Source organism: Ictidomys tridecemlineatus, chromosome 7 (assembly GCF_052094955.1).
Source record: "Ictidomys tridecemlineatus isolate mIctTri1 chromosome 7, mIctTri1.hap1, whole genome shotgun sequence".
In the NCBI taxonomy this organism is placed as follows: Eukaryota; Metazoa; Chordata; class Mammalia; order Rodentia; family Sciuridae; genus Ictidomys; species Ictidomys tridecemlineatus.
The window spans coordinates 522,798-550,622 of NC_135483.1; the positions used below are offsets into that span (position 1 = coordinate 522,798).

The following is a 27,825-nucleotide window of genomic DNA, read 5'->3' on the forward strand; positions in this document are numbered from 1 at the left end:
GCGGCGTGCGGCGGCGGCGGCGGCGGCGGCGGCGGCGGCGGCGGCGGCGGCGGCGGCGGCGGCGGCGGCGTCACCATGTACGCGGTCTACAAGCAGGCGCACCCTCCCACCGGCCTCGAGTTCGCGATGTACTGCAACTTCTTCAACAACAGCGAGCGCAACCTGGTGGTGGCCGGGACCTCCCAGCTCTACGTGTACCGCCTGAACCGCGACGCCGAGGTAGGCCCGCGCCGCCCGCGCGCCGCCGTGCTCGGGTGCGCGGTCGGCGGCGGCTGCGCCCGCAGCGCTCGGTGGTGCGGATGCGCCCGGAGCCGCCTGCGCGCCCGCAGAGAGGCCGCCGCCGCACCGCGCACCGTGGGGCCCGCCCGGAGCCTGCGGCGCCGCCGGAAGGCTGGCGGGCCCGTCGCGTGAGCCCTGGCCGGCCTCACACTTGCCATCCTCCCGCCGCGGCCTCTGGAGCCGCTGGGCTACAGGCGTGCGCCGCCGCCGGGCTGAGAGCCGCTTTGCCGGTATTTGGAAACGGCCTCCCTGAGGCGGAGCTGGAGAACATCGCCAGCCCGCGGCGCGGGGCTGCGTCCGCGCGAGGACAGTCTACTGGCAGGACGGGGCGCCGGGCCGCGCTGGTTGCCAGAGCGACCAGGGTCCGACCGGGAAGGCTTCTCGCTCTCCAAGGAACCCGGCGAGCCCGCGTGCGCAGGGGGGCAGCGGAGCGCGCAGAGGGTGGAGGAGCCACGCAAGCGTTTTGAATAGGGGCTGCCCGGGTCGAGAGGCAGGCGACCCTCACCCTCACCCTGCTGGGTACCTTTCCCAGCGCAGGTGCCTTCGTGCCTGAAATATGTGCACCTCTGTTGAGGGTGTGCTTGACCAAGTAAGCAAAACAGAAAAGGACGGGCTTTTTAGGTCCATCTCTGAAAGAGCCAAATAAGTATTTAAAGTTAGTCTTTCTTACCTGTTGTAGTGGACTTTTACTAATTAGAAGTTATTATATCATTATTTGGCTTTGGGTTTTTTGTTTATTTGTTTTTTTGGTACTGGGGATCGAACCCATGAGTGCTTTACCACTGAGCTTCACTTCCAGCCTATTTATTTTTTATTTTGAGACAGGGTCTTGCTAAGTAGCCCAGGCTGGTCTCAATCTGTGATCCTCCTGTCTCAGCCTCATGGATTGTTGGGATTATAGGTGTGCACTACCGTGCTCACGTGCATCACTACATTTTTAAGAAATGGGTTCAGGGCTTGGGTAGTGGCTCAGTGGTAGAGCTCTGGCCTGGCATGTGTGAGGCACTGGGTTTGATCCTCAGCATAAAATAAAATAAAGGTATTGTGCCCATCTACAACTAAAAAATAAAAATAACCAAAGGAATGGGCTCAGACCCCACCAGAATTCATTTGTCCTTTCAGCAGATGTTTATTTAAGTGCTGCTGTGTGCAGGCATTTGGGGTGATGCTGATGCACACTACAGTCAGAGATGCCTGCCCGTGGAGCTTGCACTCTGAGGACAACCAGCCATGTACAGCCATGGAGGTGTGTGAGAGGGGGGCAGTGTCTTAGAGCCTGGAGAGCAGGATGAGGGAGCGAGACCAGGGTGGGGTGCTGAATGTCTTCCGTGGGAAGGTGGGATTTAAGAGGGGAGGAAAAGTGATGGAGAAACCTGTGGGTATCAGACGAAGAAGTTCTAAGTAGACAGAGCAGTTCCAGCAGTTCCACAGGTGGCAGGACGGCAAGTGAGGGCTGGAGGGGAGGAGAGATGAGCAAATAGGTCAGAGAGGTGACAAGGTGGGTGGCCTCCAGTGTCCCAGGCCTCAAGTGTGGAGCTGCAGTTTTGGCAGAAGAATCATCTGACCTGACAAGTTTTCAAGGGTCACTTTGACTGCCACATTGAAGAGAAGGTGAAAGGAGGCAGGGGAACCAGTTGGGAGCTGGCTGTACCATTAGTGGAGAGGCCTTAGTGCCTTGGACTGGTGTGGTGGGGGTAGAGGTAGGTGTGTGAGGGTGACCAAAAGTCTTCCCAGGTCTGTGAGCAGCAAGTCTGAAGTTTGGTGTGAGCACCTGGAGCGGTGGCCTTGCTGTTCTGTGACCTGGAGAAGGCTGTGGGTGGATCTTGTATTAGTTACTATTTGCCGTTGAACAGGTTACCCCAAAACTTAGAAGCTAAGGAAGGAGGAGTATTTCTCAGTTTCTGAGGGCCCACAGTCAGGAGCAGCTCAGCAGAGCAATTCCTGATGGGCTCCCCACAGGGCTGTGGTCCTCTGGGGCTCAGCTGGACTGGAGTTCTGCCTGCACTGCTAGCAGGAGGCCTCCACTCCTCAGCATGGGCCTCAACAGCATGACAGACTGCCAGAGTGAGGCAGGTCCTCTGAGACCAGAGCTTGGCCTCAGATGCAACTGCTATCCCTTCTGCGGTTTTGTGCTGGTCCTATTGACCAACCCTAGTACAGTGAGGGAGGCGGTGCAGAGCTGCTTCCGGTGCTGGTCAGCTGATTCCTCAGCAGGTGGCCGTTTAGAGCAGCAGGTAGAGATGGGAGTGGGGTCTGGGCTGGAGGCAGAGTTGGGGTCTTTAGCTTATGGGTGGCGTCTGCCCTTTGAAGCTGGTATAGTTACCCAGAGATAGCAAAGGACAGGGCCCTGGGGCACCTCAGCTTTGCAAGGTAGAGACAGGAAGAGTTGGAGGACCTCGGCCAGGGCAGCAGGAAGAAAGGCTGGGGGTGCAGCACATAGGAGAAGGACACTAGCGCCTCAGGTGGAACAAGACCGGCGGGGGCAAGTGGGGTGTATGGCCTGACCTGAGGAGGATGGGAGGCCCTGAGAAGGAGGCTTGGTAACAGTGAACCCAGACAACAGTCTGGAGATTCATGCAAAAGAAAGCAAAGAAATGGGTTAGTAACTGACAGGGAACGCAGGTTTTTAAAGATCAGAGAAATGGCAGCTCATCTGTGCGTGGAAGGGAGCAACCCAGACTGCCCTGAAAGGCACTCAGCCCCCAGGATTGCGGTGATCCTTCCCTGTCCGTCGTTATGAGACATGCAAAGACACCAGATGTGGTAGTTCTTTCCTGGCCCTCTCAGGACAGCATCAGCATGAGGCAGCAGGGTTTGGTGGTGCTGGGGGGAGACTGCTGTGTGCACACTTGCTGCCCAGGAGGGACAGCCTGGTCTGTCTTGTGCACACTCCCGTGGGTTGGGTTTGCACAGGACACAGCAGCAGCAGGTGGTCTTGTCTCTCTCTATCCTTTCCACTCCGCCCCCAAGTGGCCAGCCCAGTTTTCCTGGTAGTGTGGTGACCTCAGGGTAGTCAGCCTTCTTTCAGGAATTCAGGGCCTTAGAACACCAAGGTGAAAGCTGCCAGTCATCCCAAGAACTAGGTCAGCAGGGCACGGTGTGCTGACCACCACACCTGTTCTTCAGAGCAGACCCCATCCAGGTCCATATGTGGCTGTCTTGAGTCTGTCCCTGGAGTCTAGTATAAGTGCAGCCTTGCCAGTCCTGCCACAGTGGGCACCCTGAGCTGGCATGGAGAACTCAGGGCTGGCTTGCTTTCCTTTTGTCTTCTCTCTCGAGCTCACACGATCTTCCTGCTTCAGCCTCCTGAGAGCTGGACTACAGGCAAGCACCTCTGTGCCTGTCTCTCTGCACTTCAGGGCCTATCTCCCCCCGCCCCCCCCTTACTGAGTATTGAACCCAAAGCAAGTGCTCCACCACTGAGCTCCATTCTCAGCATCCCCCCCCACTTTTTTAAAAAAACTTAAAAAAGTTTTTGAGGTACGATAACCCTGAGGTCACCACACTAAGTTGCCCAGGCTGGCCTCAAACCTGCCTTAGCCCCCTGAGGGTTAGATTTTGGGCATGGCCACCTTGCCTCATTTCCAGCCTTCGAGCCTCCCGGTAGCTGCAGCACCTTGGCTCCGACTGGAGGCGCTAGTGGAGCCTATGCTGTGCCTGGAGCAGCAGCCTCAGGTTCACATCTGTGGATGCCCAGCTGGGCAGGTTTGGGGCAGAAGATGAGTATGGGCAGCAGGGGGCTTGGCCTCTGGGGAAACGTGAGGCAGAGGCTTCCTGGGGAAGAGCCCTGAGGCCAGGCTTTGGGGCATGGGTGCGTGAGTGATAGGTGGACAGGCCAGGGAGGGCGCACGGCTATCCAGGGTCCTTGGTGGCAGGGCTCAGCCCTGAGTGAACTTTTCCTGTCCTTCCTCAGGGCTTGTCTCTGGATGAGGAGAGGCAGGCATGTATGTGGCCCCTCACTGCCTTCTCTTCCTACCCCTCCAGGCCCTGACCAAGAATGACAGGAGCACAGGTAAGTACAGGGGTGGCCACCCTGGGCATGTGGGTAGCCAGGGCATCACCCAGCTTTGACCTGCTGGCCCTCTCCCAGAGGGGAAGGCCCACCGCGAGAAGCTGGAGCTGGTGGCCTCCTTCTCCTTCTTTGGCAACGTCATGTCCATGGCCAGCGTGCAGCTGGCAGGAGCCAAGCGTGATGCCCTACTGCTCAGCTTCAAGGATGCTAAGGTGAGTGGTAGAGGATGGTAGAGGGTGGTAGGCCCAGGGTGGGAGATGGAGGGGGCAGGCCTACACAGGGGCCTGCTGGTACCCCTAGGGTGCAGGGGGGCAGGCCATAGATCTGACCTCCTGCCCCCAGCTGTCAGTGGTGGAGTATGACCCAGGCACCCACGATCTGAAGACCCTGTCCCTGCACTACTTTGAGGAGCCTGAGCTTCGGGTAGGCCACATTGAGGCACCCCAGCCAGCCCAACTACTCCCTCCCTCCTTCTACCCCCAGTACTGCCCGTGAGGTCTCCTGGCTAATGTCCCTCTGCCCCTAGGACGGCTTTGTGCAGAACGTGCACACACCTCGAGTGCGGGTGGACCCCGATGGGCGCTGTGCAGCCATGCTAATCTACGGCACCCGGCTGGTGGTGCTGCCCTTCCGCAGGGAGAGCCTGGCTGAGGAGCATGAGGGGCTCGTGGGTGAGGGGTGAGCACTGGGGTCACGGCTATGGGTCTGAGAGGTGTGGAGCTTGGTTTCCCTCTGTGTGCCCCACCCTGACGTCCCTGTTCCCCCAGGCAGAGGTCCAGCTTCCTGCCTAGCTATATCATCGATGTGCGGGCCCTGGACGAGAAGCTGCTCAACATCATTGACCTGCAGTTCCTGCATGGCTATTACGAGCCCACCCTGCTCATCCTATTCGAGCCCAACCAGACTTGGCCTGGGTGAGGCCCAGGGATGCCCTCTTTGCTGTGGTCCCAGCTGCCTGGGCAGAGGGGACAGGGATGTGTAGCTCCCACAGAGGGTGGAAGTTGGACCCCAGCCTTCGGGGTGCTGTGAGCCCAGCTGACCTACCTGCTACTCCAGGAGGGTGGCAGTGCGACAGGACACCTGTTCCATTGTGGCCATCTCACTGAACATCACGCAGAAGGTCCACCCTGTCATCTGGTCCCTCACCAGCCTGCCTTTTGACTGCACCCAGGCCCTGGCTGTGCCCAAGCCCATAGGTGAGGAGGGCCCAGCAGTACCCAGTGGTCCTGGGGGGAGCAGTGAGCCTGCCTACCAGCCCCTGTCTGTCCCCAGGTGGGGTTGTGGTCTTCGCTGTCAACTCGCTGCTGTACCTGAACCAGAGTGTCCCCCCATACGGCGTGGCTCTCAACAGCCTCACTATGGGCACCACTGCCTTCCCACTGCGTAAGTGTAGCTGACTATTAGTGGGTGGGGCTGTGGGTGGGGCAGGGCCTCCAGCCAGCTTGACACCTTCCTCACAGGCACTCAGGAGGGCGTACGCATCACCCTGGACTGCGCCCAGGCCGCCTTCATTTCCTATGACAAGATGGTCATTTCCCTCAAGGGTGGCGAGATGTGAGCCCCTGGCCCTGTCTGCCCTGAGACCCCCACATCCCCTCCCCTGCTCATTCAGCACCCCCCACCCCTGCCCTCCAACATCCTTCATCCCTAGCCCTACTCAGCAGCCCGCCCTGCCCACAGCTATGTGCTGACGCTCGTCACAGACGGCATGCGCAGCGTCCGTGCCTTCCACTTTGACAAGGCAGCCGCCAGTGTCCTCACCACCAGTGTGAGTAGGGGCAGGGGTGGGGGTCTTGCACTGGGTCCAGGTCTGGCCACCTCTCATCCACACGCCCGCCCTCAGATGGTCACCATGGAGCCTGGGTACCTGTTCCTGGGCTCGCGCCTGGGCAATTCCCTCCTCCTCAAGTACACAGAGAAGCTGCAGGAGCCCCCAGCCAGTGCTGTCCGCGAGGCTGCTGACAAGGTGGGTGCTCATGGTGGTGCCCAGGGTCTGCTTGGCCACCTCCCCTTGGTGTAAAGCAGCCTGGAAATGCTGTTCACCTCTGTCTCCTGCCTCACAGGAAGAGCCTCCCTCCAAGAAGAAGCGGGTGGACCCCACAGTGGGCTGGTCAGGTGAGAGCTGGACCGGTTGGGTGGGGTGGGTCTGGGAGCCAGGGCAAGGCTCAAGTGGGCTGTGTGTGCTACAGGGGGCAAGTCCGTGCCACAGGACGAGGTGGACGAGATTGAAGTGTACGGCAGTGAGGCCCAGTCAGGCACACAGCTGGCCACCTACTCCTTTGAGGTGAGACTGGGGACAGCCGTGGATGCCTGCACCCTCCCCACATCTGACTGCCACTGTGTCTGCAGGTGTGTGACAGCATGCTCAACATCGGACCCTGCGCCAATGCTGCTGTGGGCGAGCCCGCCTTCCTCTCCGAAGAGGTGCCTGGGGCCTGGGCTTGGGTTGAGGGCAGGAGCGGGGTTGGGGCAGCATCTTTACCCCAACCTGTGCAGTTTCAGAACAGCCCTGAGCCAGACCTGGAGATTGTGGTTTGCTCCGGCTACGGGAAGAACGGGGCCCTATCGGTGCTGCAGGTGTGTAGGGCAGGGGGGGTGGGCGCCTGCTGGCAGCACCTGAGTAGGCTGACCCCATCCCACCCTATCTTCATTCCAGAAGAGTATCCGGCCCCAGGTAGTGACAACCTTTGAACTTCCTGGCTGCTATGACATGTGGACAGTCATTGCCCCTGTGCGCAAGGAGGAGGTAGGTGGGACCCCAGGTGATAGTGACTGTGGCGGCCTGAGGGCACCTGGATCCAGTGGTCACAGCCATCACAGCTCTCTGTTCTCCCTGTCCTTGGCCCTTGCAGGAGGAGGCACCTAAGGCAGAGGGCCCAGAGCAGGAGCCGAGCACCCCTGAAGCAGAAGATGATGGCCGAAGACACGGCTTCCTCATTCTGAGCCGGGAAGACTCTACAATGGTGAAGGGCGGGTCTGGATGTGGGCGTCTGGGGTTCCCCGGGGAAGGGCACAACTCACTATGTCACCTACAGATCCTTCAGACTGGCCAGGAGATCATGGAACTGGACACCAGTGGCTTTGCCACACAGGGCCCCACGGTTTTTGCTGGAAACATTGGGGACAATCGCTACATTGTCCAAGTGTCACCACTGGGCATCCGCTTGCTAGAAGGAGGTAGGTGGGCAAGTGTAGGGAAGCGCATCCTGGGGAGTATGCTGCATTGGCCACCCCGTGCTGACCACCTTGTGCCCACAGTGAATCAGCTGCACTTCATCCCTGTGGACCTGGGTGCCCCCATCGTGCAGTGCGCTGTGGCCGACCCCTATGTGGTCATCATGAGCGCCGAGGGCCATGTTACCATGTTCCTGCTCAAGAGTGATTCGTATGGTGGCCGCCACCACCGTCTGGCACTGCACAAGCCCCCACTGCACCATGTAGGCCTCACCCTCTGTGTCTGCTATCCCTGCCTATGATCCCCTATCCCAACTGTCCCCGACCTACACTGGGCTTTGTCTCTCCCTGCAGCAGTCCAAGGTGATCACACTCTGCCTGTATCGTGATGTCAGCGGCATGTTCACCACCGAGAGCCGCCTGAGTGGGGCCCGTGATGAGATGGGGGGCCGCAGCGGTTCAGAGGCCGAGGGACTAGGCTCAGAGACCAGGTGTGCAGGGGGCCAGGGTGCAGGAGACCTGGGTCTCTATGGCAGATTGAGACATGTCTGTGGTCTTCAGCCCTACAGTGGATGACGAGGAGGAGATGCTCTATGGGGACTCAGGCTCCCTCTTCAGCCCCAGCAAAGAGGAGGCCCGGAGGAGCAGCCAGCCCCCTGCTGACCGAGACCCTGCACCCTTTCGGGCAGAGCCCACCCACTGGTGCCTGCTGGTGCGAGAGAACGGCACCATGGAGGTAGGTGCACCTACGTGGCTCAGCAGCCCTGGCAGCATGGCAGGCCCTATTGTCACTGACTGCTGTCCCCCACCAGATCTACCAGCTTCCAGACTGGCGGCTGGTGTTCCTGGTGAAGAACTTCCCTGTGGGGCAGCGGGTCCTGGTGGACAGCTCCTTTGGACAGCCTACCACGCAGGGTGAGGCCCGCAAGGAAGAGGCCACGCGCCAGGGGGAGCTGCCCCTGGTCAAGGAGGTGCTGCTGGTTGCTCTGGGGAGTCGCCAGAGCAGGCCCTACCTGCTGGTGAGCCCTTTGGTGCCTGCCCAGAGGCTGGGACCTGCCCTCACAGCCCAACCCATTCCTCCACTCTGACCTCGGGGCCCAGCCCCACCTCGTGGCCCACCCTGCCTCACTTCCAGGTGCATGTGGACCAGGAGCTGCTTATCTATGAGGCTTTTCCCCATGACTCTCAGCTTGGCCAGGGCAATCTCAAAGTTCGCTTCAAGAAGGTGCAGCTGCTAGACCCTTTTGGGGTGGGTTGGGAGGGGTCCAGGCTACAGGGTCTGAAGGGCCTGGCATTCATCAACGCCTTCACCAGGTCCCTCACAACATCAATTTCCGTGAAAAGAAGGCAAAACCCTCCAAGAAGAAGGCAGAAGGTGGCAGTGTGGAGGAGGGGTCTGGGGCCCGGGGACGTGTGGCACGTTTCCGCTACTTCGAGGACATTTATGGCTATTCTGGGGTAGGCAGGCAGCTTTGTTTGGGCTTGGGGGTAGGGGAACAGGACCTTGCCCACATGTTCTCACAGTGTCTGTCTCCAGGTGTTCATCTGTGGCCCCTCACCCCACTGGCTCCTAGTGACTGGCCGGGGGGCTCTGCGGCTCCACCCCATGGGCATCGATGGCCCCATCGACTCCTTCGCCCCATTCCACAATGTCAATTGCCCCCGAGGCTTTCTGTATTTCAACAGACAGGTAGGAAGGCTAACTCTGGCCACACCACAAGCACTGATACTGCCCTGGCAAAGCTGGGCGCTAGGGACAGGAGGGCTCCTCAGCTGCAGCACATCTCAGAGGACCAGGGATGACTGTCCAGGGGAAGGTAGGGCCCAGGAGGTGGGATCTGGGGCTTAATGCTGGGCTGTCTGGAGGCTGGAGCAGTTGGCAGTGGAGGCCTGGCTGATGGGGCATACCCTGAAAGCCCTTGCCTCATCTGTGACACGTGGCAGCAGTGATCACCTGAGTCACTGACAGACTCTGGTATTGAGTGCTTCTGAGGGGCTAATGCATTCAGGACTGGATAGAAGCTGGGGCTGGGGCTGGCAGGGTCTCCCTCTGCCTGTGTTCTGCAGTCCCCGGCATGGCCAGTCTCAGTCATGTGGCTTTTAGTCTCTAGTGTCCTCTGGCCTTGGACTCCCATGCCCTATGCTGTTTTCCCCAGCCAGAAGGATGGACAGGAGCCTACTGATAGAAGGCATGGGACTGACCACCAAGGCTACAGCTCTTCCAGACCTTTCGTAGACTCGGTGACCTTAGCCAGGCAGTAGGGAGGCCTGCAGCCCTAGGCCTTGCTGACTATTTCCACCCACCCCAGGGTGAGCTGCGGATCAGTGTCCTGCCTGCCTACTTGTCCTACGATGCCCCATGGCCCGTCAGGAAGATCCCACTGCGCTGCACGGCTCACTATGTAGCTTACCATGTGGAGTCCAAGGTCTGTCCCCTCCCCCAGCACCCCCTCCCCCAGGCACCCCAGGCGTGTGACACCATTCAACTCCTAGGTGTACGCCGTGGCCACCAGCACCAATACACCCTGCACCCGCATCCCGCGCATGACTGGTGAGGAAAAGGAGTTTGAGGCCATTGAGAGAGGTATGTGCCACCAGGGGTGGGGTGGACCATGCCCAGGGCTGGCTACGACCACAGCCTCCTTGTCCCTGCAGATGACAGGTACATCCACCCCCAACAGGAGGCCTTCTCCATCCAGCTCATCTCCCCAGTCAGCTGGGAGGCCATTCCCAATGCCAGGTGATGTTGGGCCCAGTGGGGGCTTCTGGGTGCCAGCAGGGCAGGACTGGGGTGTCCTGATGCAGCCTGGCCTTGTGCAGAATTGAGCTGGAGGAATGGGAACACGTCACATGCATGAAGACAGTGTCGCTGCGCAGTGAGGAGACTGTGTCGGGCCTCAAGGGCTATGTGGCTGCTGGGACCTGCCTCATGCAGGGAGAGGAGGTCACGTGCCGCGGGCGGGTAAGCAGCTGCCAGGTGGGAATAGGCGGCCCTTGGCAGCCTGTCTGCCATCCCCACATGTTCCCTTGCCCTGCCAGATCCTCATCATGGATGTGATTGAGGTGGTGCCCGAACCTGGCCAGCCCCTGACCAAGAACAAGTTCAAGGTCCTATATGAAAAGGAACAGAAGGGGCCTGTGACCGCCCTGTGCCACTGCAATGGTCACCTGGTGTCAGCCATTGGCCAGAAGGTACACAGCTACCCCTCCCTGCTGTGTCTGCCTGCTCACCCTGCCCACTCCACTGACCCTTCCTGCCCCCTAGATCTTCCTGTGGAGCCTGCGGGCCAGTGAGCTGACGGGCATGGCCTTCATCGACACCCAGCTGTACATCCACCAGATGATCAGCGTCAAGAACTTCATCTTAGCTGCAGATGTCATGAAGAGCATCTCACTGCTGCGTTACCAAGAAGAGAGCAAGACGCTGAGCCTGGTGTCCCGGGTACTTCACGTGGTCTTGGGGTACAGGTGAGAGTCACACTCGGACCCCTCCTGACACCTTCTGCTCTGCTCCCTGACAATAGGATGCCAAGCCTCTGGAGGTGTACAGTGTGGACTTCATGGTGGACAATGCCCAGCTGGGCTTTTTGGGTGAGTAGGTCTTGGGGGAATGTCACCCTGGGGGTGGCTGGAGCTGACTCTGGGTCTTTGCTCCCTAGTGTCTGACCGAGACCGCAACCTTATGGTGTACATGTACCTGCCAGAAGGTCAGTGGCTCCCTCCCTCACTTCTTTTAATATTTTTTAGTAGTTGATGGACCTTTATTTATTTGTATGTGGTGCTGCGAATCGAACCCAGTGCGTCACACATGCTAGACAAGCTGTCACTGAGCCACAACCCCAGCCCTCCCTCCCTCACTTCTACTCGGGCTGGGTATTGGGCACTGGGTGGGCAGTGATCTGAGTTCTTCTGACCTAGCCAAGGAGAGCTTTGGAGGCATGCGCCTGCTGCGCAGGGCAGATTTCCACGTGGGTGCGCATGTGAACACGTTCTGGAGAACGCCATGCAGGGGGGCCACTGAGGGGCCCAGCAAGAAGTCGGTGGTGTGGGAGAACAAGCACATCACGTGGTTTGGTGAGTGGGGTGGGGTGGGGTAACCGAGCTCACGGTGCCCCCTCAAGCCACACTGGATGACTAGGGGGTTGACCTGGCTCACACTTCCCCCCATCCCCAGCCACACTGGATGGTGGCATCGGGCTCCTGCTGCCCATGCAGGAGAAGACCTACCGGAGGCTGCTGATGCTGCAGAACGCACTGACCACCATGTTGCCCCACCATGCTGGCCTCAACCCCCGTGCCTTCCGGTGAGCACCCCCCCCCATCCTCAGGGCTCTGCCCACCCTCCCAGGTGGCCCTGACCCCCCATACCCCCTCCCCAGGATGTTGCACGTGGACCGGCGCATCCTACAGAACGCAGTGCGCAACGTGCTTGACGGAGAGCTGCTCAACCGCTACCTGTACCTCAGCACTATGGAGCGTGGGGAGCTGGCCAAGAAGATTGGCACGACCCCAGACATTGTGAGTTGGCCTGCTATCCCCTGCCCATCCTGACCCTGCCCTGCTGAGCCTTGCCCTGACGGCTTTCACCCTACAGATCCTTGATGACCTGCTGGAGACTGACCGTGTCACCGCCCACTTTTAAGCATGTGGATGCCACCCTGCCCCCACACACTGCCTCCCCCTACCTTTTGTACAAAACAAGGAAAACAAATTGTTTGAGACGAGTGTGTGGTCATTGCTGGTCAGGGCCCCACAATGCTTCCCCTGCTTCAGGCCATGACTGCCCCATGCCCCACAGTGTGAGGTACCCGACTGCCTGATGTCAGTGGGCCAGGGCTACGAGCAGCTGTGTGGTCATCCTGGCCCTGGGGATCTATGTCTCCAGGTACTGGTAGAGCTCCTCGGCCTGAGGCACAAGGCCCAGGTGGACCAGAACACGAACCAGGAGGGCGCCGAGCCGCATGGCCAGGGTCTCCAACCTATAGGAGGGTAGAGTAGGGGGTCAAGGATTGGTTGTCAGAAGGCCCAGGCCCACCACCCAACCAGTACCACATACTCACCTCAGAGCCACCTCAAATTTGAACACCTCCCAGGCAACCTTCATGTGGCGCAGGAGGCCACTGCCGTAGATACCCAGGTATGCTGCACCCACCAGGCGGCTCCAGCCTCTGACCGCACTGTGTCGGACACAGGCATCAGCCCACGGGCCTCATCCACCCCCAGGGAACCCCCTCGGTCACTAACCTCTTGGCCATGAGGAAGTAGCGGTCCACAGGGGTGCCAAGAGCCACATTGATGGCACGGACCGTGTTGATGTTGCGCAGCACAAGCAGCATGGACCGAGGAAGTGCCCGGAGCACCTGCATGATGGCCTCGAAGTGGTTGCGGGCCATTTCTTGCATGTAGGCCACCTCCTCGTGGCTGGGCAGGTGGGAGTGCCACAGCTGCCCTAGGCGCACGGGCCGTTGCATGAGCATCTCAGAGAACAGCAAGTAGTCTGTGGAGGCAGAGCCTGAGCTGGGCTGTGTCCAGCTAGCACTGCCCAACCTGGGGTTGCACCTGCCCTTACCTTTTACACCAAGTGCAGCTGCATGCTCCTTCATTGCAGCCTCGTCCCTCAGGATGATGGTGCGCCACAGCTGGCACAGCGCTGACCGGTCCCTGTGGGAGGGTCTGGCTATGAGCCCCATGTCTCGGAGGCAGCAGGCCACAGGGAGAGGGTCCCACCTGCCCACAGCTCACTTCTCATCCAGGAACTGGTAAAGCCCATGGTCCAGCAGCACCAGCTCTGCCTTCCCGTCCAGGCCTCTCCGCACCAGAACTACAGACATAGTATGAGTATGTCGCTGAGGCCACCATCACCGGGGTGGCAGACACAGCACGTCAATCCAGGCCACCCACCAAGACATCTCCCAGGGGTCCTACCATTGCCAGGGTGGGGATCGGAGTGGATGAAGCCTGTGTAGAATATCTGCTCGGCAAAAACCTGGATCAGCTTCTCTGCTACCTGGGGAGGGGGCAGGATGTGCAGCAAACCGGCAGCACCCCCACCCTACCCCCTGACTAGGTGAGCAGCACTCACATCCCGTACTGCCAGCCCCTGGCTCTCGATGGCCTCCACGTCGTTGACCTTGCAGCCCTCACAGAAGTCGGCTGTTAGCACACGCTGTGGGAGGGCAGGAGGCTGAGCTCAAGAGGCCTGTGCTGCCACACCCCCAGGACCATCCCAGCCCACCTTGCTGCACTTGTCCCAGTGCACTCGGGGGACGGTGACATAGGGGAAGTGCTTCAGCTCCTCTGCGCAGCGCTCGGCATTGTGGCCCTCATTCTCAAAGTCCAGTTCCTGGGCCAGGGTCCCCTTTAGGTCCTGGGGCCATATGTGGGCGGTTGGTCATGGTGGAGGACCAGCTCCCGCCCACGGCCTGGCCTGCTCTGAGCAGCATTACCTGCAGGACCCAGCTGAAGCTGAAGCTGGGATGCATGAGCCCCACGAGCTGCAGCAGGAGCTCCAGGGTGTGCACGTCCCCATCAAAGCGGTCCTGCAGGTCAATGTACTGCACCTGCAGCAGGCAGAGGCACACTGAGGACCCAGGGTTGCCACCAAGCCTGAAGCCCACCTGGCACAGGGTGGTGGCCCCAGTACCTTCACAGCCACAGCAGTGCCATCGTGCAGCTTGGCACGGTGCACCTGAGCCAGGCTTGCTGCAGCCACTGGCTGGTAGTCAAACTCCTGGAAGATCTCAAGGGGCAGTGCCTGGAAGTCTTCTAGGAACAGCTCATCAACCTGGGAGGAGCCAGCACTTGGAGCTGCAGGGAGGCACTATTGCACCCCCTTCCCTCCTCTGGCAGACCTTACCTCTTGGAGGCCCCGAGTGAGGGCCCGGTCCTCCAGTACACGCAGTGTCCGGATGTACTCTGGTGGCAGCAGGTGGTTGAAGGAGCATAGTCCCTGGCCCAGCTTCACGTAGAGGCCACCATTGCGGATGGCCCCTGCCACCAGGGCATCAGCTGCCCGCTGGTGACAAGCAGACATCACCTCCACGTACCTCGGGCTGTTCTGACCATAGACATGGAGGGGAGGATGGGGGCAGGCAGCCACCTCCTCAGTCCCCAAGGCACCCACCACCTCCAGTGTGCCCCCTGCATGCCCAGGGCAGGGGGACAAACCTCTTCCACCCCTCGCAGGATGACATTTGTGCACCACCAGTAGTCCAGGGAGATGTACAGGCCAATCCCCAGGGACCTGCGGGCAGAGGAGGCCTTAGCCCCTGAAGGTAGGCTATGAGGTGGAGTCCAGTGCTGGTTCCTCTTCTCAGAGCCCTGTCAGGCTCTACGTCACCCCCGCCAACCCCATGCCAAGGGAGAGATCGAGCCAGGACCCAGTCTCCAGGACTCAGGTCCTAGTGAGCTAGTTAGTGCCTGCTGGTCAGTCTCAGTCCCAGGTCTCACAAGGCCACTCTCACTCCTGACTGTTAACACCCACAGAAACTCAGGGAAGGGGGAAGTAGATAGTGGGGGGGGGGGCAAAAACATGCACCAATCAGGAAGGCCTCTTGTCACCACCAAAAGGAGGAGGAGAGGTCTCCAAGACTAAGAGAAGCAAGGCTGCTGCTCCTCTGAGAATGGAGCCCAAGGGTGGGGATCCTGGAGAGCTGCTCAGCTGGTTGGTCTGGACACTGCAGCACAGGGGGGCTCAGAACTAAAAGATGGGGGATCTGACCCCGGGTAACAGTTGGGAGGGAAAGAGTCCCTTCCATTCTGGGATATAGGTCCCTCACCATGGGAGTGGCAAGGTGAGGCCTTGCCCTGCACCTGCTAAGCTGTCCTCCACAGCTGGACCGTCCCACAGGGGGAACCTCAAGGGGCTTGGGTGGCCAGCAGAGTGGGCATGGAGAGGACTGCTCAGCTCCCTGGGACTCCAAGAGGCCCCTTCCCCCTTGAGCAATGCAGACCTGAAGCCTTCAGGTGGCCTGAGGTGAGGATGGTGGCCACACTCAGTATTCCACTAATGCAGAGGGAGACAGAATGGCTCTGCTAGGAACAGGAGGCATCCATGTGAGCACGTGGTCTTCTAGCCAACGAGGAACGCAGACACAGGCACATGGGAGTGGTGTCTGTGCACACCCCGATCCCGGCTGTGCACCTCGCAAGGCAAGGCCTGCTTGCATCAGGTATGGCTCCAACCATCCCACCCCACTTCCAGGTGCCAGGCTCCTTGGAAAACTGACCTCAGGGCTGGGCAGGGAAAGACTGGAGAGCCTGATACATCCAGCAGTGCCAGGAAGGGGCAAAACGCTCAGGGAAGAAACACCATTCAAAGACAGGAAGGTCATGGCAAAGCCTCAGGATGGGCACAGATACACATGGGTAAGCAGACAGCATTTTCTTTTCTAAGGGGCAGAGGTACTGGGGATTGAACCAGAGGCACCTTACCACTGCCCTTTTTATTTTGAGACAGGATCTCACTGAGTGGCTTAGGCCTACTCTAAATTGCTGAGGCTGGTTTTGAACTTGTGATCCTCCTGCCTCAGCCTCCCCAGCTAGGATTATAGGAGTATGCCACCACACCTGGCACATAGAGTGTACTCAACTTTGCTGTTTAAATTTCTTCAAAATAAAATGTTGGAGAAGTTAGACATGGGGCACACACCTATAAACCCAGCAAATTGAAAGGGTGAGACAGGAGGATCACAAGTTCTAGGCCAGCCTCAGCAACTTAGCAGGGTCTTAAGCAACTCAGTGAGACCCTGTCTCTAAATAAAATACAAAATAGGGCTGGGATATGAATCAGTGGTCGAGTGCCCCTGAGTTCAATCCCTAATACCACCCCCCAAAAAAAATGATACTTTAGTAACACATTAATAAAGCAAATCTCTCAGTCTAGATGGTATAAATAAACCAATGGATTCATAACTGGCAGAGAGCTCCCTTACAAGAGATGCCAGCAATAAATGTTGAGGGAATGACTAAATTAGAAGAACCACCTTCTGACCACCGTAAACAATTTACCCAAATAATAGTGTCGGCGAGTGACAGTGTGGTGCACAGGGGAGGAAGGGCAGCTGGAAGGCATGTTGGCACTACCACAGGTAAAACACCAGGAGCCAAGGCTTGCCAGTGCCCACAAGGGTCAACTTGGCAGGGCACAGATTGTCCCATGCCCTCCATTCTTTGCCGAGACAGGAGAGCCTGGAAAACCATGGGTACTAGGAACAGGGCGGCTGCTGTGGCCAGCCCAAGCCTGTCTGGGACACCAGCTCTTCATATGGCGGGGTGAGAAGGGAAGGTGGCAGCTGCCATCCAGCCAAGGGTCTGTGGGGCTGCATCCAGTGTGAGAGGCCCTCTCTGGCAGTCCCTCATCCACATGTGGCATGGCAACAATGCTTGCCACCCCCCACAGCCAAAGACACCTGGAAGGTGGCAAGAGTCCCCATAGAACACTGCAGCCCTTCCAAGGACAGACACAGCCGACCTGTGCCCTCCTACCTGCCAAAGCGCCCAAAGCCATCTACCACAAGCCGCATCTTCCTCTTCTCCCGGGCCTCTGCTGTGAAATAGTGGATTCCAAGGAGCAGGGGCACCCCCAACACAGTGGTGGAAAGCGTCCTCTTCCATAGCGACGAGGGACTCGAGGACCTGAGGGGCAGACAGGAGCTGCAGGGGCTACCCTCCCAAGACTGAGCCTGACTGAGGATGGCCCACCATGATGTGGACATCAGGCAGCTCTGAGGGAAAGCTCCCGTGTTCAGTCCCACTGTGGCCACTGGTGTACAGTGGCTCAGCCAAGCTAAAGCAGCCTGGAGGGCCTGCACTCCATGGGACGAGGGCACTGCCCAGAGTCACAGCCACCACTACCCCTCATGATGGGTCAGTTAGGTTGTGAGCATCTGGACAGTGACTGGTAGGACACCCAAACACAGTGGAGCTAAAGACAAGGAGAGCAAACCTCCATGCTGCTGCACTCAGGAGGCTTGCTCATCCACCTGTGTCCACTTCTAGTCTGTCTGTTCCAAGGACACAGAGTGTGAACATGCACAGATGCTGGGAGGAAGAGCTGTCCAATATGGTCCAGCCTCACTGCCCACAGGGCCTCAGAGGCCTTTCCTTTTGCTTAGAACACACCTCCCCACCTCTCTTCGGGATGCTCCTATCTCTTGCCTGACCCCACCCATGGCAGTCCCCCTCTCCATGCACAGAATGGTTTCCCTGTTTATGTCTGAGGCAGATGGCCATATGTCCTCCTGATGTGCCAGCATCTGCTGTTGATGCTGTCCTGGGTCAGGGCCCCAGTCATCTTGGGTCCCAGGCACTGCATGTGTGCAGAGGCACCCTGCCTTGCAGGTACAACAGAAGGTCCTGCTCAGGCCCTTCTGCCTCCATCCCCCTGACACAGAACGCCTCCCTGCCTTGGCGGGGCGGGGGGGGGGGTGCATGTCCATGGAACAGGCGCTGGTTACCTTGCAGGTGGGCCCCTGAAGTTCCTCCTGAAGAACACTGCAGGGCAAGGCCAGGGCTTCCGCCTGCTCCTCAGCAGAGCCAAGTGGAAGGGGCAGAGCTGCAACTGCAAAGAGCCACAGCAGGCTCAGCAAGGTGGCACCCAGGACAGGGTGCCTCACTCACTGGGCCACCAACCTGAAGCCAGGATGCCAGGACAAAGGAACAGGCCTAACTCCCGGAAGGAAGCATACGCCAGGCCAAGAAAGGCCAAGGTGGTTTGGCTAACAATGCCCGACTGTCAAAGTCCCCTCAGTCTCTGCAGGAAGAACTCATCATGACCTGGCTTGTCTATGCCAAGACCCACCATCACTCTTTTGGTGGCCCTGTGACCTATCAGTTACTGAGAAACACTGACCAGTGACCACAGAAAGGCAGGCCACTCACAGGCCACACAATTAGAAATAAGTGCAGGAAGGAGAACTGACCCTTTTGAGGACTGCTGCTCTGAAAGCACAAAGGCACAAGGAGCTCCCAACTCACCAGACCCCAGAGAGCCCCTCCCCGAAGGGTGAGGAGGAGAGAAAACTGTGCACATGGTCCGGGGCCAGGCTCAGCCCAGGGGCAGCACCGCAGCTATCAGACTCACTGGCAACCTTGACCTCTCAATCTTGTTTATTCAGAGATGGGGTCTCACACTCCAGAGCTCAAGTAACCTTCCCACCTCAGCCTCCCAAATAGCTGGACCACAGCATGTGCCACTCCATCTGGCTCCCAGTCTCATTTGAAATGTGAGATTTTAAAGATTCCTCAACTGCTAATTCTTCTAGCAAATCAGCATTTAAGGGAATAAAGCCCACAGTGTCACCCAACAGCACTGCCCTAAGAGCTGGGCCAACCAAGGAGCAGACACCCAATTGGTTTCTGGCCAAGGTGTGCAGCCATGAAAACAATTCCAAGGACTTTAAAACACAAAGGTCAAAGGACAAGGTTCATGACCTACCGTCCCAGGAGAACTGGCTGACCAAACCTTCTGTTCAGCAAGGCCACAAGCTATAGGCATTGATTCTCAAAAAACCAGAGGCAACAGGGGAAGTCCCAGGCAGAGGGGTACACCTGCAGCCCATCTGACTTTACCTCATCACCCTAGATGTTTCTAGTGCCATGACATGCACAACCTGTAGAGGCCCAGGGGGCTGCAGAGATGCTCACAGCAGGAGCTAGGAATGCCTTCAGAGCAGCTGGCTCTAGGTGGTCATCCTGACCACTGCCCACCTTATCCCAGAGTCCTCTACCCCATGCCACAATGCAGGGCACACAGATAAACCAGCCCTGCCTACAACCAGGGCCAAAGCTCCATGGCCAGCCCAGAGAGCACAACATGGAGGCACACACCAAGACCTGGACAGTGGGGGACCTCCTCGTGGACAGTGTCCCCAGAGGCCCAAGGCCAGGGTGGCATGGGCATCTCTGAGGAGTGGGAAAAAGGCCTATGTGGATGGAAAGCAGAACATGTGCCCAGGTCTAAAAGGAAAGGGAAGGCACAGAGCAAGCTGTATTCAGCAGTACACTGTAAGGGGTCCCAAGGCCACAGGGAGGAAGTGAGAGGGAGCGGGGCTGACCCCCCACTCAGGAGATCAGTCCAAGGAGGCAGGGGCAGTGTCCAGTCAGAAGGGACTGGAGCCAAGTGGATCCGGGGCAAGATGGCCTGAAGCTGGTGCCTTGATACCATCACACACCTGCTGCCACTCTGGCTCTCAAGGGTTCTGCTGCGACTGACCTTCCCAGCAAGACCTCCGCCCAGTGGATAAGAAACAACATCAGCCACCAGCTGTGCCCCTGTGCTCGATAAGCACCTTCTGACCTTGAAATATAAGCAATCACAAGTGAGGGACATCCTCCAATAACGACCTGGCCCTTTCAAAAAGTAGTGTGAGCCAGGAATTGAGCACTGCTGGTATGGAGCACAGGCATTAACTTTCTCTACTTCTATAAATAACTGCAACTTCTCCAAACAGAAAATTAAAACAAAAAATGACAGGAAAAGGTGGGAAGAGCACTGCAGACAGGCACCATGGCAAGCTCAGCAAAAGCCTCAGTCAGAAGGAAGGTAAGATACCTGCAGGACATTCTGAAGACACCAGGCAAGTTGAACTGGACTCTGCAACAGATGGAGGGAATTACTAGTGATTCAGGCATGAAAAACTACCCTGGGTACACAAGAGACTGTCCTTGCTTAGTGGATGCACATTAAAGTGTTAAGAGATTAGATGTCAAAATGTCTGTGATTTGGGCTGGGGATGTGGCTCAAGCGGTAGCGCACTCGCCTGGCATGCGTGCGGCCCGGGTTCAATCCTCAGCACCACATACCAACAAAGATGTTGTGTCCGCCGAGAACTAAAAAATAAATATTAAAAATTCTCTCTCTCCTCTCTCACTCTCTCTTTAAAAAAAAAAAAAAATGTCTGCGATTTACTTTCAAATAGTCCAGTGACAACAAAGTATATTTTTTTCCAAGCAGAAAGAGAAAACAGCTAAGGCAGCATATTAATAGTGAGTAGATCTAAGCAGTAGTTATCTGGACAACTGCAACTCCCAACAACATGGGAGGCCAAGGCAGGATTGCAAGTTCAAGGCCAACCTAGGCAACTTAGCAAGACTCTGTCTCAAAATAAAGTTCTGGGGTAGTTCAGGGGTAGAGCACCCCAGTTCAATCCCCAGTAGCTCTAAAAAAAATAATAATAAATTAATAAGGGAAATACTTTCCTGAAGAAAAGTTACAAAATATCTGCTCTAGTACTGAAAGTCCCAGCTGAGAAAGTGGTGTTTTTGAGCTAAAGCAGCTCACACCTTGGGTGATTCTGTGCCTAGGACATTGGCACTGATGAGACACTTCTCATTACCACTTGGGGGAAAACTTCCTCTGCACCAAGCAGGGAGAGGCCAGGGTGCTGCTCACACCAACTGTACAGGGTCCCAGAAGCTGAGGCTGAGAATCTCAGGAGGAATCTGGAAGGCCTTTGGGGGCTGGAGTCCTGGTCCAACACTTAACTGGCCATCAGCCTGGGGTAAATTACTTCTCTCTCTGTCCCTCAGTTTCCCTGTCCATGAAGTGGGATCACTGAACAAACAATGTGCAACTCAAGCCCCCCAAGCTGTTTGCAAAGTCCTTGGAGCAGTGCCCAACACACCAGGCACTGTGAGCAGGTGCGTGGCAGGCAGATGGGCTTGAGACCTTGCTAGGCTCAGGATTTCCACCACAGCCCTCTAAGGCTTTGCCCCTGCACCAAGCCCCTCACTGGTCCTCAGTGACCCTCAGCTCACCCCATCTAACAGGGCAATCCCATACCTACTTGCTGAGTTGAATTATTTATATTAGGAGTGGCAGATTCCTGCTGATTTTCAAAAGGATAAAAGGGATTTAGTCCAGAAGAAAAAGAAGACTTCCAGCATGTACATACAGGTTAGATGCCAAAAATGAAGAGAGGTGTGCACTAAAACTGGAACAGGTCAGGAGAGGGTTGGCTGCAGTTTTTCAAGGGGATGGTAAGCAAAGAAAATGGCCAAAGCTAACACAATGACTACTCTTGAGATTCAGCATTCAGAAGAGAAGGAGCCACATACATTCTAGACAATAGGCAGAGACTGGAAGAAAGGTAGAGGCTACAGGTACCCACAACAATCAGGGACCTCTGCCCCAGGAAGGGCCAAGGCTCACACATAGCTGTCCAGGATAAAGGGCTGACCCCAGCATCACATAGCCCCCAAGGACAACACGAGGGCTGGACAGGAAGGGCCCATGTGCTGTGGGTACGTTTGACTTGGAGGCAGCGGATGGGAGAGCCAGGCTGGGGGAGGGCTCACACTCCATGTCCACCAATTCTGCCTGGGAAAGGTCCAAGCCCTTCAGGGAGGTTCAAAGAAGCCTCAGGAAGGATTCATCTCCAAAGGAGAGTGTGCACAACCTAGTCAAGCATCAGCTACCAGCCCCTCAAGTCTTCTGGCGACCCCAGGCAATGGCAGTGACTAGATGGCACCCTCATGCTGAAGGAGTATTGCTGAGGAGGTAGAGCCCACCAAGTGCTGAGCTAAGTTAGGGTAAGGCTAGTGTGCCTGGAGAAGCCCCCACTGAATCTGGGGAAAAAATGGACACTTTCAAGGTTGGAGAGGGGAGCTCACTTGGGACTGGCACTTAATAGACATGCTGTAAAAGTAGGTGTTACTTAAGACGGGGACTTTACATGTCCTTACTCACAAGACCTGGCAAAGCTGGGAGGAAGACCCAAATCTAACTGCTTTCTTAGCTGACACAGAGGCCTCGGCATCCTATGGTAAAATCCTCAAGCAGGGGTCCTCTAGGCCACAGAGCTCAGTATTGTTCCCAAGGTCACAGAGTCAAGCACACTCTTCCCAAAGGTTTGGAAGGAAAATCATCAAATCACATCACTTTCACATATTAAAACACGCCGTTCTTTGACAGAAAAGAACATCATCTGAACTATTCTACAGTGACACTGGAGGCTCTGGGTGCTTCTGATGACTGCCCATGCTATCAAGACTCCGGTGGGCAGCTGAGGCCTAAGTGTGCAGGTCCCAGTACCTAACCAGCACGGGGCACACTGCTCTCACAGGGGAAGTCGGGAGGCTCTGGTCCCTAAGCATCACACCCAGTCACAGTTTCCTGATGTTTTCCTAGGAACCCACACTGCAGTAGGAGCTCTGGCCCTGGGATCCCACCTGCAACTCCCGCCCCATCGGTGGCTCCACCCTGCTCACCATGTTCCTCTTCCTTGGTTCCTCTGCATCTGGTACACCCCTCTCCCACTGTCCTTTTCCCGGCTAGCATGACAGTGAACTTAAAGCACCTGTCTCTGGCTGGACCAAGAGCAGGTCCACCTCCCAAGCAGCTCCACACTTCCAGGACTGAGTGCTGTGCTGGGGTGAGGCACACACACTTGTTGAGAGACAAAAGAGGCGAAGCGGGGGCTGTGATTGCAGCTCAGCGGTAGACACTTGCCTAGCATTTATGAGGAATTGGATTAGATCCTCAGCATCACATAAAAATAAATTAATTAATTAAATAAAGGTCTAAAAATACAATAACATTAAGGGGGGGGCAAGCACAGAACTAACCTACACAGCACACACTAGGACCTCTGCCAAGCACTAGGCAGAAGGTCATAGTCAGGCAACAGAGGGCAAGTCCAGCCCTAGACAGGACAAAAGTGGACAAGATCTCATGCAGATGGCCCAAGAGCTCCTACAAGCTCATCAGGCAATTCTACTGTCTGCCTCCTAGTGTGGGATGCCCAGGGTTCTCCAAGCAATCATCTTTGAAATTCCCATGTCAGAGGGACTCTCAGAGCCCAAAAAGTGTATGTGGGGCCAAGCCCACAGCCAGAATAATTTCCACTACACTGCACATAAACCAAATCCCACCCAGGACATAACCACCAAACCACTGGCAAAAAGGCAGAGAAGACTCAATCCCAGGACATTGTCGTGCATATCACCAGCTCCTCCCCATTGAGATCACATACTCCTACCTACTGGGACTGCTCTGGCTATACTGGTCCCAGCAGCAACCCCTCTCCTTCCAGTTTGGACAAAATGAAACTGGCTCCCTTTACCCGAGCCCTCATACTGCTTATAGGGCTTGTGTGTCCAGTCTGTCTGCAAAAAGAAACACTTGTCCATTTTTCTCCAATAGAAGCTGTTTCCAGTGGAAACAGAAATCTATAAAGTAGCAAAAGCAAGCTCTGAATAATACCTCTCCAATAGGTACCCAAAGTGGGTGCTATCAGGCAGAGCAGTCCTCCTGTTTCTCTGCAGGTCAGAGAGCAAATTGGAGGAAAGATGAAAGGTGGCCACAGATAAGCCAGCCTGCGGCAGGAAGAAGCAACTAGGACTCTCAAAATGAGGCTTTAAAAGAAAAACTAAAAGGGAGGACTAGAACCAAGCAGCTTAACAGCAGGATCCACATCCCTGTGCACCCTAACAGGAAAGAAAACCAAGAGTCAGACTGCGAACCTGAACCAGGAAATTGGGTCTGCTGACTAGAAATGCTCTCGTGCTCAAAGCCTGCTGGACCAAGCTGTACTCAAAGCTCAAAGCAGCTCCTGCTCAGAGGCCTGTCTGCAGGATTGGTGGCCTGGTATGTGAAGAAGCATTGCCAAAGGCCAACCCTGTCTCTGCCTGACTCTCTAACATCACTCCATCGTTGTCAGCCCAGAAAACACTCTTCTGCAACAAAGCTACCCACTGCAAGCCATGAGCTGGCAGACTTGTGGTCTTATCAGTACCTAACCTTGAAGGCCAGGCTTCCTAGAAAAGCACAAGCTCTACAGAAAAGCCCAAAAAGGAACACCACACAGTGGCACTGGCCTATACTCCCAGCTCAGGAGGCTGAGGCAGGAGAGTCATGTCAACTTTGAGACCCACCTGAGCCATGTAGCAAGACCCTGTCTCAAAATTTAAAAAAACTAAAAGCGATGGGGGTATACCTCAGTGGTAGAACACTACAGATTCGATCCCCAGTACTGCAAACAACAACAAAGAACACACAAAAAACGCTGCTGGAGAAAGGGCCATAATCCAGGGCGCCTCCAAGGACGGGGCCATCGCCAGTGTAGAAGATGGGGGCCAGGGAGGGGAGGGCCACCCTGAGTCCGTGGAGACCCACTAAACAGAAGAGGGAACGGGTTTTCGCAGGGAGGGGACGGGTCCTGCTGCAGACAGGGACTGGAAGAGTGTCCCCCTCTCCCGGAGCACTGAGAGACTGGGGTGGGGCCCAGCAGGCTGCGCCTCTCCTGGGCTGTTGTGTGGTGTCCACTCGCTCCCTAAGGGTCAGAGGGCCAGGGGGAGTCAGAGAGCACTAGGGTTGCGAGGAGCAGAGAAGGACGGGAGCGGGATGGGGAGGTGGGGGCCTGAGGGGGTCTGGAGCACTGAGGTGGGGGTCCTTGGCATGCGGGGTCTGGGTCCTGGAGCGGGGGTCCGGGTGACTGGGGTCTCGGGGCCTGGGGCGGGAGTCCCGGGCGGGCGGGGTCGGGTCCCGGGATGAGCGAGTCCTCACCGGCCGCCACATGTCGCCGCCGCGCTTCGCGGAGCTCACTCTCCGGTGTCCCGGCGCCCAGCAGGCCCTGCGGGAGGACGCGCGGTGCGCGTGCGCACCAGGTTCTCGAGCCCCGCCCCGGAGCTGGGCGGGGACTGTAGGCCACACCCGTCTCGCGCTCCTCTGCGGCGCAGCAGCGTCCCCTGGCGGTCGCTGAAGGGCTGAACAAGAAGCAAGTCGGATGAGGCTGAAGGTCTTGGCGCTTCCCGAGGTCTCCTGATATGGTCCCTGCTCGACATTCCGTGCACCTGGGATGAAATGAATCTCTTTAACTTCCTCAGGACTCACTTTCCTCCTTACAAAATGAGGTGGTAACTCATAAACTAATATATGCTCGTCGTCACGTGTAACCCCCAGGGTTCACTGGCACTGAGCCCGTGACACTTGGCAGCCCCCAGGCGCTGCCTGGGAGGGAGCCAGAAGAGCCCCTCCCTCTCTTGCAGAAGCCTTGTCTCCTGCCGGTTTCCCCTCGCTCTCCTCTGTGCTGGCTGCTGCCCCTCTCAACAACACCCCTCGGTCTCTGCATCTCTGGCTGGGTGCTCCTATGGCCTGGCCACCTTGCTGTGGCCGCTGTGTCCTTTTTTCCACACTGCCTTCTGGAACAATTGGAGACTCAGGGAAGCAGAGGCCTTGGGCCAGAGGGCAGCAGTGCTTCTCACAGGACCACCTCCTCTGGCCCTGGCCCTTGACAGATCCATGACAAGAACTCTGTAGTATGGATGTATGGGGGTCCCTAAAAGCAGCTAGGGTGCAGTGGGCCATGGACAGAAAGGACTCAAGGTACACTGACCTAAGATGGGAATGGGAGGAAGGAGGACAGAAGGCACTCAGTGGTAGCAGATGACCAGTTAAATCCCAGATAGCCTGCACGGGAGCCGCCCATGATGTCCTGGGCCCCAGGAACCTGCCTCATAGGAAGGCAGGCGAGAGGCCTGAGGAGGGCCTGACCAGGAGCCTGGCAGCAGGGACCACTGGGGATGGAACTTCAGACCTGTCTGAAGATTTGGGGCTATGGGAGCCCCTGGAAGCTCCAGGATACCTGCCCACCCCAGGAGATGGGCAAGCATCCCAAACATGGCAGGGTGAGTGGCCTGGCTCAGTATTCATAGGTGATTTAGAAAGTTAATATCAGGTAGTATTTCTGGAGCCAAGTGTCAGGATTATACAGGAGGCCCTCCAGCCTGCAATGCCTCAGAAACTGAGAGATCTCAAGCAGGTGTTTGGGTGCCAGGAAACTCAGGCTCTGGTTGGCACAACAGGACAGGGAAGAGTGACCTCCACACCTGCAAGGTCAGGGTGCTGGGGCTTGAGGAGATGGTTTGGGCAAATAGAGGTGGAGAGGGCTCAGCCTGGCCTCAGTGAGGGCCCACTTCCAGGACACAGGCAGAGTGGGCATTAGCAAGAGATGAGGGGGCTTCCTCCTGCTGGGTCCCCCATGATGCCCAGGTTCTCATCCCTCTGGTGGGGGACTGCCACTCCCTTCTGTGCAGCCTCTTGCAACCCCCTCCCCATCCCACCCCTGTGACTCAGGACCTGCCCCTCACAACTTATCTGTAGTCAATTCTTTGTGGAGTGGGTTCTCTCCTTTCCTGGCCAACCTGGCAACAACCCCACAGAGGTAACTACCTGTAGCTCCAGGCCTGCATCAGCCTGCCAACCCTCACTCCCACTCAAAACCTGAGACCTCAAATGCACCGGGGCACCAGGACCCTCTCCACAGCAGCTGCCTCTCCTCACCTGGCTCTCCCCACCTGCCTCTCTTGATATCTGGCTGCCCTTTTCTCCATGGGACTTGCACCTGGCGCACCAAATTCAACCCTTCTGTTACAGGAGCGCCTCCTCCTGGCTCCTCTTCCTCCCGGGCCGGGTCGTAGGATTAGGCCCTCTTTCTCCTGCACCCACAGCTGTCTCACCTCACAGGATCACTCTGAATGAACATGCAATTGCATTCCTATCTACCATTAAACAAACAAAACCGTGCTTTCTGCCTGGTGTTCTGGTCTCTGGAGCTTACAAGATCCCTGGGGATTCTGGAACAAACCAGAATCTCTTACTCCTTCCACAATAGGTCTATTTCTGGTTTGTCCCCATTCTCTCTTCTGCCCTGTCCGACATCACCAGGCCCCTCTGGCCTTGGCCATCTCCAGAATCTGTTGATCTAGGGCCACTTGCAGGCCTTCCTCCCAGTAACTCCATTCTCCACCTCCAAGGAGCTTGTCCTAGCAACTCACCATCTGACCCATCTGCCTCTGGAGCCCAGCAAAGCTCCCCCTGACTGAGTTGGAAAGACCACCAGGAACTGTCCAAGGACCATCCTGAAGCCCTTCTTCCAGAAGCTCTACTCATATAGGGGTCTTCCCCAGCCCAGAGCTGTCAGCTTGTAGGGTTTTTTTTTTTTTTTTTTTTTTTTTTTAAAGAGAGAGTGAGAGACAGAGGGGGACAGAGAGAGAGAGAGAGAGAGAGAGAGAGAGAGAGAGAGAGAGAATTTTAACATTTATTTATTTTTTTCTTAGTTCTTGGCGGACACAACATCTTTGTTGGTATGTGGTGCTGCTGAGGATCGAACCCGGGCCGCACGCATGCTAGGCGAGCGCGCTACCGCTTGAGCCACATCCCCAGCCCCTTGTAGGGGTTTTTTTAAAAAATCTTTTTTAGTTGTTAATGTACCTTTTTTTAAAAAATTTATTTATATATGGTGCTGAGGATGGAACTCAGTGCCTCACACATGCCAGGCAGGTGCTCTGCCACTGAGCCCCAGCCCCAGCCCCGAGACTGTAAGGTTTTAAGGTCCAGTCTGCAGTTCCAGTCTCCACCC

At 56.9% G+C, this 27,825-nt stretch overlaps 2 protein-coding genes across 8 annotated transcripts; one reads left to right on the top strand and one right to left on the bottom strand.

Annotated features, from left to right (window-relative positions):
• The first annotated feature begins 32 nt into the window (after positions 1 to 32).
• Cpsf1 (cleavage and polyadenylation specific factor 1) lies at positions 33 to 12,184 on the top strand. 4 transcript variants are annotated; one of them, XM_078016467.1, is made up of 37 exons: positions 35 to 219; positions 4,264 to 4,291; positions 4,370 to 4,503; positions 4,634 to 4,714; positions 4,818 to 4,969; positions 5,059 to 5,205; positions 5,348 to 5,487; positions 5,564 to 5,674; positions 5,752 to 5,845; positions 5,972 to 6,059; positions 6,135 to 6,257; positions 6,355 to 6,406; positions 6,481 to 6,575; positions 6,641 to 6,715; positions 6,788 to 6,868; positions 6,948 to 7,037; positions 7,144 to 7,254; positions 7,327 to 7,468; positions 7,550 to 7,728; positions 7,820 to 7,956; positions 8,027 to 8,201; positions 8,278 to 8,484; positions 8,601 to 8,690; positions 8,780 to 8,923; positions 9,003 to 9,155; positions 9,775 to 9,891; positions 9,959 to 10,049; positions 10,121 to 10,205; positions 10,286 to 10,427; positions 10,505 to 10,657; positions 10,731 to 10,907; positions 10,990 to 11,056; positions 11,125 to 11,172; positions 11,384 to 11,539; positions 11,640 to 11,769; positions 11,845 to 11,983; positions 12,060 to 12,184. In XM_078016467.1, exons 1-37 carry the CDS (start codon positions 76 to 78, stop codon positions 12,105 to 12,107), a joined length of 4,326 nt encoding a protein of 1,441 aa, XP_077872593.1. In that variant the 5' UTR covers positions 35 to 75; the 3' UTR covers positions 12,108 to 12,184. The 4 variants fall into 4 exon arrangements, with proteins under 4 accessions (XP_077872595.1, XP_077872593.1, XP_077872594.1 ...); XM_078016470.1 differs by having other exon boundaries at positions 80 to 219; positions 4,193 to 4,291; XM_078016468.1 differs by lacking the exon at positions 8,601 to 8,690.
• Adck5 (aarF domain containing kinase 5) lies at positions 12,177 to 25,120 on the bottom strand. Of its 4 annotated transcripts, XM_005316036.4 has the most exons (15): positions 24,972 to 25,120; positions 17,923 to 18,026; positions 16,952 to 17,101; positions 14,633 to 14,708; positions 14,322 to 14,522; positions 14,109 to 14,249; positions 13,912 to 14,025; positions 13,701 to 13,832; positions 13,548 to 13,631; positions 13,391 to 13,472; positions 13,208 to 13,286; positions 13,035 to 13,126; positions 12,710 to 12,962; positions 12,526 to 12,642; positions 12,177 to 12,444 (listed from the first exon to the last, which is right to left on the bottom strand). In XM_005316036.4, the coding sequence occupies exons 1-15, from the start codon at positions 24,981 to 24,983 to the stop codon at positions 12,339 to 12,341; spliced, it is 1,743 nt and encodes a 580-aa protein (XP_005316093.1). In that variant the 5' UTR covers positions 24,984 to 25,120; the 3' UTR covers positions 12,177 to 12,338. The 4 variants fall into 4 exon arrangements, with proteins under 4 accessions (XP_005316093.1, XP_021578939.1, XP_040149409.1 ...); XM_021723264.3 differs by lacking the exon at positions 13,701 to 13,832; XM_040293475.2 differs by lacking the exon at positions 12,526 to 12,642.
• Positions 25,121 to 27,825: the final 2,705 nt, after the last annotated feature.

Bases quoted from the DNA above. Each gene is read 5' to 3' on its own strand.
- Cpsf1 (XM_078016467.1), top strand. From the start codon at position 76: ATGTACGCGGTCTACAAGCAGGCGCACCCTCCCACCGGCCTCGAGTTC. The intron at 5,488-5,563 runs GTGAGGAGGGCC...GTCTGTCCCCAG, and splicing joins GGCTGTGCCCAAGCCCATAG to GTGGGGTTGTGGTCTTCGCT. The intron at 5,675-5,751 runs GTAAGTGTAGCT...CCTTCCTCACAG, and splicing joins CACCACTGCCTTCCCACTGC to GCACTCAGGAGGGCGTACGC.
- Adck5 (XM_005316036.4), bottom strand. The intron at 13,287-13,390 runs GTAGGACCCCTG...CTATGTCTGTAG, and splicing joins CGATCCCCACCCTGGCAATG to TTCTGGTGCGGAGAGGCCTG. The intron at 13,127-13,207 runs GTGAGCTGTGGG...ACCCTCCCACAG, and splicing joins TACCAGTTCCTGGATGAGAA to GGACCGGTCAGCGCTGTGCC.